This window comes from Lipotes vexillifer, unplaced genomic scaffold, assembly GCF_000442215.2.
Source record: "Lipotes vexillifer unplaced genomic scaffold, Lipotes_vexillifer_v1.1 scaffold995, whole genome shotgun sequence".
NCBI lineage: Eukaryota > Metazoa > Chordata > Mammalia > Artiodactyla > Lipotidae > Lipotes > Lipotes vexillifer.
The window spans coordinates 2531423-2543204 of record NW_006785389.1 but is presented as its reverse complement, the minus strand read 5'-3'; the positions used below and the strand labels follow the sequence as shown (position 1 = coordinate 2543204).

Below are 11782 nucleotides of genomic sequence, written 5' to 3'. Positions count from 1 at the left end.
TCTTTCCCTTTTGGATGTCAGCAAATAGATCGTACTGCAAGACAGAGTCTGATTTGGGAGTCCCTTCTTGGCCTGGCAAATTCAGTGGACAAGAGTCAATTTACTATGAAACAGCGATTCCTTCTCTGATCCAGAGGTCTTTTCAGGAGAATTGTCAATAGTTTGCTTTTTTGGTCTTATTTCTAAATGTGTTTGATTACGATTAAAAAGGTAGATCCTATAACACCTCTTTATCACACTTCACACCCTTTAGCGTGGTTATAAAAAAAGACAATAACGGGCTTCCCTGGTGGCGTAGTGGTTGAGAGTCCACCTGCCGATGCAGGGGACGCGGGTTTGTGCCCCGGCCTGGGAAGATCCCACATGCCGCGGAGCGGCTGGGCCCGTGAGCCTTGGCCGCTGAGCCTGCGCGTCCGGAGCCTGTGCTCCGCAACGGGAGAGGCCACAACAGTGAGAGGCCTGCGTACCGCAAAAAAGAAAAAAGACAATACAAGTGTTGGGGAAGGTGTGGAGAAACTGGAACCCTTGTACACTGCTAGTGAGAATGCAGAACAGTGCAGCTGCTTTAGAAAACAGTCATCTCAAGGTTAAATGTAGAGTTACTGTATGATCAGTAATTCCAGTTCTAACATAATGTTTTTTTTCCTATACATTTATTTATTTTTGGCTGCCATGGGTCTTCGTTGCTGTGCGGGCTTTCTCTAGTTGCGGTGAGCGGGGGCTACTCTTCGTTGTGGTGCGCGGGTTTCTCATTACGGTGGCTTCTCTTGTTGCGGAGCACGGGCTCTAGGCGCACGGGCTTCAGTAGTTGTGGCTCGCGGGCTCTAGAGCGCAGGCTCAGTACTTGTGGTGCACGGGCTTAGTTGCTCCGTGGCATGTGGGATATTCCCGGACCAGGGCTCAAACCTGTGTCCCCTGCGTTGGCAGGCAGATTCTTAACCACTGCACCACCAGGGAAGTCCCCTAACATAATCTTATACCCAAGACAGATAAAAACATATGTCCACACAAACCCTTGCACATGAATGTTCATAGCAGCATTATTCACAGTGCACACCAAAACGTGCAAACAGCCCAAACTGTCCAAACAACTTAGGAATGGATAAACACAATGTGCCACATGCATACAATAGAATATTATTCGGCAGCAAAAAAAGAAGCCCTGATAGATCCGCAGAGACAGAAAGGAGATTGGTGATCATCAGGGGCTGGGGAGGAGGAGTTAGGGATGACTGCTAACAGGTGTGCATTTTTTGGATCATGTGAGAAAATGTTTAAATGTGTGATGATGGAGGCACAGCTCTGTGGATAGACTAAAAGCCACTGAATTGTATACCTTCAAGGGGTGAATTGCATGGTATGTGAATATCTCCATAAAGATGTGAAAAATCTCTACACTGAAATGTAACATTTTATGATGTTTGCATTCGTTTTTATTTTGTAGAATATGAAGCTATTATCTGTCTTGATGGTGAGTGTGTGACCTCCCTTCAAAGCCCTGCTCTCCTTGCCCTGCTCTCCTCGCCCTGCTTCAGCCTTGCTCAGCAGCTTTGGGGTGTGGTGCCCAACCCAAATCTGGAGCGTCTTCATCTAGTACCATGGCTCCCACAGTGGGCAGTGGGCCCCCGAGGGGGCCCACTGATTTTTTTAAGTTCTTTTCCTTTTTAAAAAATTTTTTTGAATTTTATTTTATTATTATTTTTTAGACAGCACGTTCTTATTAGTTATCTTATACATATTAGTGTATACATGTCAATCCCAATCTCCCAGTTCATCCCACCACCACCACCCCGGCCACTTTCACCCCTTGGTGTCCATACTTTTTTTTTTCTACATCTGTGTCTCTATTTCTGCCCTGCAAACCTGTTCATCTGTACCATTTTTCTAGGTTCCACATATATGCGTTAATATATGATATTTGTTTTTCTCTTTCTGACTTACTTCACTCTGTATGACAGTCTCTAGATCCAGCCACGTCTCTGCAAATGACCCAATTTCATTCCTCTTTATGGCTGAGTATTATTCCATTGTATATATGTGCCACATCTTCTTTATCCATTCGTCTGTCGATGGGCATTTAGGTTGCTTCCATGACCTGGCTATTGTAAATAGTGCTGCAATGAACATTGGGGTGCATGTATCTTTTTGAATTATGGTTTTCTCTGGGTATATGCCCAGTAGTGGGATTGCTGGCTCATATGGTAATTCTATTTTTAGTTTTTTAAGGAATCTCCATACTGTTCTCCATAGTGGCTGTATCAATTTACATTCCCACCAACAGTGCAAGAGGGTTCCCTTTCCTCCACACCCTCTCCAGCATTTGTTGTTTGTAGATTTTCTGATGATGGCCATTCTAACAGGTGTGAGGTGATGCCTCATTGTAGTTTTGATTTGCATTTCTCTAATAATTAGTGATATTGAGCAGCTTTTCATGTGCTTCTTGGCCATCTGTATGGCTTCTTTGGAGAAATGTCTATTTAAGGCTTCTGCCCATTTTTTTGATTGGGGTGTTTACTTTTGTAATATAGAGCTGCATGAGCTGTTTATATATTTTGGAGGTTAATCCTTTGTCCGTGGATTCATTTGCAAATATTTTCTCCCATTCTGAGGGTTGTCTCTTTGTCTTGTGTGTAGTTTCCTTTGCTGTGCAAAAGCTTTTAAGTTTCACTAGGTCCCATTTGTTTATTTTTGTTTTTATTTCCATTTCTCTAGGAGGTGGATCAAAAAAGATCTTGCTGTGATTTATGTCAAAGAGTGTTCTTCCTATGTTTTCCTCTAAGAGTTTTATAGTGTCTGATCTTACATTAAGGTCTCTAATCCATTTTGAGTTTATTTTTGTGTGTGGTGTTAGGGGGTGTTCTAATTTCATTCTTTTACATGTAGCTGTCCAGTTTTCCCAGCACTACTTACTGAAGAGGCTGTCTTTTCTCCATTGTATATCCTTGCCTCCTTGTCATAGATTATTGACCATAAGTGCGTGGGTGCCCACTGTTTTAATCATCTTCCGTTCACCAGCCCTAGGGCTATGGGGAGTGGCTGAACACACAACACGTGTAGATGAGCTCACAGCCTGCGGAGGAGGGCACCTCACACCACACAGGGCCACGTGCTCTTGGGTGGTCCCTGGCCCCTGCTGCAGGATGTGACTGGCTTTCTGGAATAATTCTGCAGGCTTGGCAGGATCAGCCATTTGATGAGGAGGGCTGTGTGACTTGGGGCTGTTACTGCAGGAGTAGCGGAGGGAGGGAGGGGGACTTGCTACCTGCCCTTGGGGCTCTCCTGCTTTCAGGAGTTAGGGAGGCACCTAGAATCGGGCTTTGCTTTTAGCCTTTCCCCACATCCACAGATGCTTCCACAGTCAAACGGACCCGCGTCAGATTTTGGCTCTGCCAATCACTGGGTCACCTCAAGTAGGCTGACCTCAGGAGCAGCGGCCAAGGAAGGAGAAGGGGCTGGAGGGAGACGCAGGCGAGGGGGAGAGGCGCTTGGGGTGGTCGTGGGGATCAGAGGAGACTGGGGGCGGGGGGCGAGCAGCTGGAACTGGGCAGGAAGACACCTCCTGCAGCCTCAGCCCAGAGGCAGCCCAGGGGATGGCAGGGGTGAGGGGGTGCCACGCGGGGGGTGGCCTGGCCCGGTTTTTAACGCGAAGAGGTAGATTCTGGAAGCTGCCCTGCAGGCTGACCATGCTGCTGAGCTGGCTGGGGCAAGCGGTCTAAGAAAAGCGAGGGAAGGGACTTCCCTGGTGGCACAGTGGTTAAGACTGCGCTCCCAGTGCAGGGGGGCCCGGGTTCGATCCCTGGTCAGAGAACTAGATCCCACATGCATGCTGCAACTAAGAGTTTGCATGCCACAACTAAGGAGCCCACCTGACGCAACTAAGACCTGGGGCAACCAAATAAATAAATAAATGAAAAAAAACAAAAACAAAACAAAACAAAACAAAAAACCCGGCACAGCCAAAGAAAGAAATATTTAACAACAACAACAAAAAAGCGACAGAAGATGAGGACGGTGATGGATCTGACTACGTGAAAATTCAAAAGTCAGATCAGATGCATGAAGATGTGACCAACGGTGTGGCCCACACCGTGCATTCACGGGAGAGGAGACCCACGTGAGCGGCTGTGGGGAGGAGGGTGCAGCCTGCCTGGCATCCTTGGAGAAACAGTGCACTTGGGTTCTGCCTGCAGGTTGGAGAAGACGGTAGAGAACGGGAGTCCAGGGCGTTCTAGCTGCCAGGGAGCCCTTCTGGAGGGAAGGCAGACAGGCAGGGCCCACGTTTCCGGAAGACACTGACGTATCCATGAGAATTTAAAACTCCCATGGCCCAGGGCTTCCCTGGTGGCGCAGTGGTTGAGAATCCGCCTGCCAATGCAGGGGATATGGGTTCGACCCCTGGTCTGGGAAGATCCCACATGCCGTGGAGCAACTAAGCCCGCGCACCACAACTACTGAGCCCGCGTGCCGCAACTACTGAAGCCCGTGTGCCTAGAGCCCGTGCTCCGCAACGAGAGAAGCCACCGCAGTGAGAAGCCCGTGCACAGCAATGAAGAGCAGGCCCCGCTCACCACAACTAGAGAAAGCCCGCGTGCAGCAACGAAGACCTAATGCAGCCAAAATAAATAAATAAATAAATAAAACAAAAAAAATTGTTCTGGATTATCCGGGTGGGCCCAACATCACCACGAGGACCCTCCGAGGGGGAAGGTGAGGCAGAGGACAGTGGCAGGGTGACGCCCTGTGGGAGAGAGCCAACTGGCCACCGCTGGCTCAGAAGGTGGGGAAGGGCCATGAGCCCGGCTCGCAGGCCATCTCTAGGGTGGAAAAGTCGAGCACACGGGATGCGGTGCGCGGGCTTCTCACTGCAGTGGCGTCTCTCATCGCGGATGGGTTCTCCCAGAGTTCACAGAAGGCACTCAACCCTGCCGCACCTGGAGCTTAGCTTAGTGAGGCTGTGCCTGACTCCTGACCTCCAGAACTATAAAATAATGTTTTGTTTCAAGACAAAAAGAAAAAGGAAAAAACAAGAACAGAAATCCCATGCTCCCGGAAACAGCTAGGTTGCATCTGGGGTGTCTGCTCAGGTGCAGCCACCACAGCACTGGGTGCTAAGGGGGGCGGGAAACAAGGAACTAGCTGGGCTTGGTGGGAACAACACTGCCGGCCAGAAAACGGGATTTCCACCCCGGCACTTTTAATAACACAGGGAGCTGCGTGGTGAGAGCACGATTCACAAGCTGTGTGACACAAACCCCCGCGGATGAACACTGAGAATAACACAGCAGCATTAGGGATCGTTTTTGCGATCTCCTTTGCCCTCTTGTATATTTCAGATTTCTCTAAGTGAACATAAACTACTTTTAGATATGGAAAATTGCATGAGAAGATTGCCCACCGCTCTCCCTCAGCACCTGGCGGTCCTGACGTTGGGCCCTCGGCCTGGCCTGAGCGCTCGGACCCTGCTCTGTCCTCTTCCGCCGTGTCCCCGGCATGGATGAAGCTTCCTGCTTGCCAATCAGATTGTAACAGAGAAGCACCTTCGTATTCTGTTACAAGTTAGTAACTGGAGGGATGTTGCCTATAAGCTTCAATATACACAATGGCCCATTTCTGGGAGCCCTGCCTCCCAGGTATAATGGGCATTAAGCTAAAATACCTTTGTTCAGCTCACAGGAAACCTCCTGACCAGGCCCCCCTGTGAATGACTGCAGGGAGAAGAAATGAACACATCCCCTTCCGGGGCTGATCTGAGCCAGGAAATGTTTGACTTTACTCCCTCCCCTTTCAGTATGAAAGACACCTGAATTTTAACTCAGGCAAGATGGTTCTTTGGGGCACGAGTGCACCACCTTCTTGGTCTGCTGGCTTTCTGTTTTTTTAAAAGCACTTTCTTTTTTCTTTTTTCTTTTTTTTGTGGTACGCGTGCCTCTCACTGCTGTGGCCTCTCCCGTTGCGGAGCACAGGCTCTGGACGCGCAGGCTCAGCGGCCATGGCTCACGGGCCCAGCCGCCCCGCGGCATGTGGGATCTTCCCGGACCGGGGCACGAACCCGTGTCCCCTGCATCGGCGGTGGATTCTCAATCACTGTGTCACCAGGGAAGGCCAGCACTTTCTTTTTCAATTAATTTTTGGCTGCGTTGGGTCTTCGTTGCTGCACGCGAGCTTTCTCTCCAGTTGCGGCAGGCTTCTGATTGCGGTGGCTTCTCTTGTTGCGGAGCACAGGCTCTAGGTATGCGGGCTCAGTAGTTGTGGTTCGTGGGCTCTAGAGCGCAGGCTCAGTAGTTGTGGCGCACCGGCTTAGTTGCTCTGCGGCATGTGGGACCTTCCCAGACCAGGGATCGAACCCGTGTCCCCTAGGCTGGCAGGCGGATTCTTACCACTGCGCCACCAGGGAAGTCCCGAGTCTGCTGGCTTTCTGAATAGTCACTATTCCTCGCCTCAGCAACTCGGCTCTCAATTTATTGGCCTGTGGTGCGGCCAGCAGTACAAGCTTGGACTCGGTAACAAGATCACCAGTGCCCAGCTCCATCTCCAGCCTGGCTCTGCTTCCCCAGACCTGAGTGTGGTCGACAGGTCAAAGGTCCTCAGAAGACTGGGGATGGAGGAGACGGGTCCTCCAGATGGAGGCCTCTCCCTCCCAGTTTCAGGCTGCAGCAAGGTCCCCCCCCACGCAGCCCAGGTGTCCACCCCACCTCTGCTAGTAACCATGGTCACAGCCACACTCAACACCCACCTGCCACCCCTGCATGAGCCTGAGGCTGCAGAGGGCTCCTTCTGTGGGTGCACCTGTTTCCCTGAAGCCACTTCCCACAAAAATGTCCCTTGTATTCAGAGCAGAAAGGTGACAGAGAAGGGTGTGGAATAACAGTCCCCAAAGACACCCGTGTCCTAATCTCTGGAACCTGTGAATGTTGTCTCACATGCAGAAGGGATTTTGCAGATGAGATCAGGTGTGTAGGTGGGGCATGGATGAGATGTGACCCCGAGATGGGGAGATCATCACGGGTTACCAGGGGAGCCGTAGATGGAACCCTGAGGGTCCTTACAAGGGGGAGGCAGCATGAGACTTAACCATCCACTGCTGGCTTTGAAGACGGAGGAAGGGGCCACCATCGCGGAACGTGGCAGCCTCTACAAGCTAGAAAAAGCCTTAAAGTGGATTCCCCCCTTAGAGCCTTCAGAAGGAACCAGCCGTGCTGACGCCTTGATTGGGCCCAGTGAGACCCAATGCAGAGTCCTAAGAGAGTATGTTTTGTGTTGTTTCAGGCCACCGAGCTCGTTAAAGCAGCAGTAGGAATGTACTACGGTACACTGGCCAAAGTCCTGAATGCCCACAGACGGACTGCCGTGGGCAGCAGGCAGCTGATCCTCTGCCCTCCTGCTCTGTCTCACTCATCTGCCAGCACGCATGGCCTAAGTCACATCTGTTCTCAGACGCCATGCTTGTCCATCCATACTTGGAAAGAAGTTCCCTTAAGGTCCGTTCAGGCTGGGACTCGACAGCTGGAAGGACAAGGCCAGGGAGTGATGTGTGTGGCCGAGGAACAGGTAAGCTGGACACCGACCCTGCTCGTGGGCAGGCAGCTCTGAGGCTCCAACTGCCGGGCAGGAAGGGCAGGGGCTGCTGATTCGACCAGCAGGGACCAGAGATCAGGATTCTTACGCAGAAGCTTCTCCAGGATAAAACTAGAATTTGTTAAAAATCTAAAACGCACAGTGGACAGACTTTAGCCTTCCACCTGACTGCAAACAGAAGCAGGCTGTGCTCTCTGCACCGGCCTGCACCATGTCACAGGAAGGGGTTTGGAAGTCACCTGGCCGCCGCGGGTCCGGTGGGTCGGTGCACTGGAGCCCAGGCCTCTCTCTCCGAAAGGTGGGGTGGGCGAGACCGGAGAGGAGGGAGCCTCGGCTTTGCGGGGAGACTGAGCGGGGGTGGGGGACCCTCCTGGGACTCTTGACTTCTGGCCTGGGCGGCCTCCAGCTCTCCAGGCTGCGGCGGAGTGGAGTAGCAGGGGCGGGCTGGGCCCGGGGCCCCGGCGAGGCGCCCCCCCTGCGCTCACGGGGCCTCGGGCCGGTGGCTCTTGCGGTGGATGACCAGCTGGGACTTCCAGTCGAAGCTGTGGCCGCAGTCGCCGCAGAAGTGGCGCCGCTGGCCGGCGTGGCCCTTGCGGTGGATGACCAGCTGCGACTTCCAGCTGAAGCTGCGGCCGCACTCCTCGCAGGCGTAGCTGCGCGGGCCCGGGAGCGCGCGCCGGGGCGGCCCCACCGGCTGCTTCTCGGCGCCCGGGCCGCCCGCGTGCGCGCGGCGGTGGATGACGAACACCGACTTCCAGTCGAAGGTGCGGCCGCACTGCGCGCACGTGTAGGGCTTGCTCCGCGCGGGGGGCGGGGCCTCCGGGCAGCCGGGCCGGCCCTCTCGCGAGCTCTCGCTCTCTCCTCCTGCGGGGGGGGGCAGAGGTGGCAGAGCCAGGTCGCCTGGTGACTCCGCCCGCAGCCCCCCAGGCGCGGGGCGGCCTGGGCTCCCCGCCCTCCGCCCCCGTCGCCACCGGGGAGCGGGAGGCCACTCACCCGGGGGGAGGCTTCTCGCTCCCTCGGATCCGGTGCTCAGCGCCTCCGGCTCCGGCTCAGTGCGCGCCTCCGGCAGGGGGCACGGCAACCCTGCTGGGGTCGGGGGCCCATCAGGCGCCAGCCCTGGCACGGGGGCGTGAGGGGTTCGCACAAATGAGGGACAGGGGTGGGGGCCCCGGCGGGTGGCCAGGGTGCGGATTGGGAAGCGCCGGGAGGCAAGGTGCGCGCAAGGACCCGGAGGAGAGGGGTCCTCACCCAGGGAGACCACCGTGCCATACTTCTGCAGCATCGCGTCCCAGTACACCTCCTTCTGTGACCGGTCCAGGAGCCCCCACTCCTCCTGCAGGGACGCGGCCCATCACCCACAGAAGGCCCGTCTACCCCGCACCCCACCCGGCCCATCCCGTGGGCCCAGCCTTGTTAATCACCTGGGGAGCGGCAGGTAAACCACCCTCACCTGCCTGGGGGTGGGGCTAAAGAGGAAGCTGAGATGGGAACCTGTGAGCGCTGGGGATGCAGGGCCGGGAAGGGAGCTGCCTTCTGGCTCACCTGGGGATGCACCAGTCCCCCTCAGCTGCCCCACCCCATGTTCTGGACGCACAGATGGAAGCTGAGGACCCATCAAGGATGGGCCTTGAACAGTGTGTGCTGCACCGACAGCAAAAGGCCAGGGGAATGCAGGGACCCCAAGCACCTCTCCCAGGCCTCTGGTTTCGAGAGTAATGGAGATCCTCCTTGGGGAAGTGCCACGGGCCTCAGCGTCCCTGGCTGTGGGGACCGGGCTGCAGGGAGGCAGGTGCCGCAGAGGGCCAGGCACAGCCTCCTACTCAGGACATGGCTGGGCTGGCTCCTGGGTGCCGGGGGTGGAAGCAACCATGGCCTTCAGGCTGCGGCTGGGTCCTGGGCAACTTCTCAGTGTGGAGTGGATTAGGAAGTGTCTCTGGGAGAGGACAAGACCCCTGCTGCCCACACTCAGGAACCAAGCCCTCTGGGTGGCAGGGGTTTCCATGCCCAGCTGGTCGCAGCTGAGGGCTGGTTGGCCTTGGAGAAAAGCCCAGGCAGAGGGGGAGCTGCGGGCATTTCCTGGGAAGATTGTGTCCACTCTGATCTCAGGTGTGCAGGGGAGGCCAGACTGCTGGGTGGCACTCAGGCTTTCCTGGTCATCCTGTCCCCTCCCCAGGTGCCAGCTCAGAACTGCTGGGAGCTGTCAACACCCTAACTGGCTTCTCTGTAAGTGGGAAGCCAACCCCTGCCAGTTCCAATCACTCTAAACCAGAATCCCAGTTACCTGAGGCCAAAATCCTTTCCAAGCACTGGTGTGTCCCCATGCCCCCCAGGACCTGCAGGGGCTGCCCTGATACCAACTCCACTTTGGGGGCGCAAACAGCACAAGCAGTGCTGGCCAAGGAGCTGGACAGCTGGCAGGACACTCTCCTCCCACTGTGGGCCTGCCCCTGCCACCAGGGGCTGCTCACCTGAATCCTGGGTGGCTGAAAGGGCACGGAGGTCGGCTCCTGTTGTTCAGCGGGCCCCTCATGGGACCGGGCTGGATGTGGGGGGCTGGACGGTGCTAGGAAGCAAGGCAGACAGGGGTCAGGGGCTCCCACGTGAGCCAGAGCAGGCGAGGAGCTGGCGCTGGCGTCGCAGCCTGGGCCCTCCTTGGCAGCAGGGAGGAGTCCTCTGTGTGCGCCAGGCACATAGCAAGCAGGCAGGCAGCCCGCCCTTCCCTCCGGCCTCCCGGGGACCCCGCTCTGCTGTCTGCAGTCCCTGCGGGTCCCGCTCCCAGGGGGGGACACCCGCACTCCCTCCAGAGCCCCCAGCTCCAGCACAACCTCACCTGGGTTCCCCGCCCTAGCTGGGGACGTTCGCACTCTCTCAAGGAGGCCCCAGCCCTCGCGCACCCCCGCTCTCACCTGTCTCCTGCCCGTAGCCATCAGGCTCCTCCTTCACGCTGCAGCTGAGCTGGGCGTTCCCCTCCAACTGGGCTTCCTTGGACCCCTCCCAAGAGGCTGCCTTTAGGGGCTCCACTGTCCCTGAAGGGTGGGAGCTCCCCACAGACTCCTCTTTGTTCTGTGTGGCTGGGAGCACCGCTTGCTTCAGGACATGTGCTGTAATCTGAGGGAGAGAGGCAAGTCATTGGGGCGCTAGTCTCACTCTGTCGCTCCAAGAAGCCAACACCACCACACTCACCCAGCCCAGCAGCTGCCCAGGGTCATGCTGCAGGCCCTCGACCAGGACAGTGGCCTCCTCAGGGCTGCCTGGCTGCTGTCCCCGCACCCAAGCCTGGATCTCGGGGGGCAGCGCGCCCAGGAACTGCTCCAGCACCAGCAGCTCCAGCATCTGCTCCTTGGAGTGCACCTCGGGCCGCAGCCACTGGTGGCAGAGCTCCCGGAGCTGGGCCAAGGCCTCACGGGGACCGGCCACCTCCTGGTAGCAGAAGCCCCGGAAGCGCTGGCGTGCTGCCTCAGGATCCTCCAGGGTGGCCTCGGGGTCCACAGAGGGCAGACTCGGGGGGCCCAGTGGGGATGGCATTGTTGTGCCGGGAGTCTTCTTGGAGCCACCAAGGGGGACCTGCAGGAAAGGAGGGGTCAGGGTGCCAGCCACAAGGCCACAGCCAGGGTAAGGCACTGTGCAGAGAGGCCCAGCCCAGGGGGCTGAGGCTGTGACAGAGAGGACCGTGGTGTGGGGATGCTTGCGGCTGAATTGGGGAAAGCTTCATGGAGGGAGGGGTCACAGGAGCTGGAACTGAGAGCAGAAGGAACCGACACTTGGAGGCAAATTGCCAGTGGAGCTTCCAGGAAACTGCAGGGAAATGTCTGTCGGGAGATGATGCTGGAGCGCAGGCAAGAGGAGTTAGCACAGGCTTCCAGGGTCACGCTGAGGAGCCCCGGCAGGTGCCCCCGCGGCGGAAAGACGGGGTAGCCAGGGACGCGGTGGGGCCGTGATCCAGGGTGAGAACTGGGGCCAGGCTGCCTGTCCCCACCATCTCCGGGACACGCTGACCCAAGTGGGGCACCCTGAGGGGCTGGCTTGCGCCATGGCTCGAGGCAAGGGCTGATGTGGACCCCGAGACACCGTGCTCGCTGACCGCGGAGAGCTGTGCATGACTCACACGGTATGGACCGTGCGTGTGAAACGCAGAAGCAAAGCAAAACGGAATCACGAGTTATGTGGAGCGGTGGACAGGCAACTGTGTCCCGGCCCTGCAGAGGGT

General features: G+C 56.4%; 1 protein-coding gene across 1 annotated transcript; it reads right to left on the bottom strand.

Moving 5' to 3' along the window:
• Positions 1–8056: 8056 nt before the first annotated feature.
• On the bottom strand, positions 8057–11100 carry ZNF446 (zinc finger protein 446). The gene is made up of 5 exons (XM_007457525.1): positions 10759–11100; positions 10482–10683; positions 10044–10138; positions 8569–8908; positions 8057–8439 (listed from the first exon to the last, which is right to left on the bottom strand). The coding sequence occupies exons 1-5, from the start codon at positions 11098–11100 to the stop codon at positions 8057–8059; spliced, it is 1362 nt and encodes a 453-aa protein (XP_007457587.1).
• Between the last annotated feature and the right edge of the window lie 682 nt (positions 11101–11782).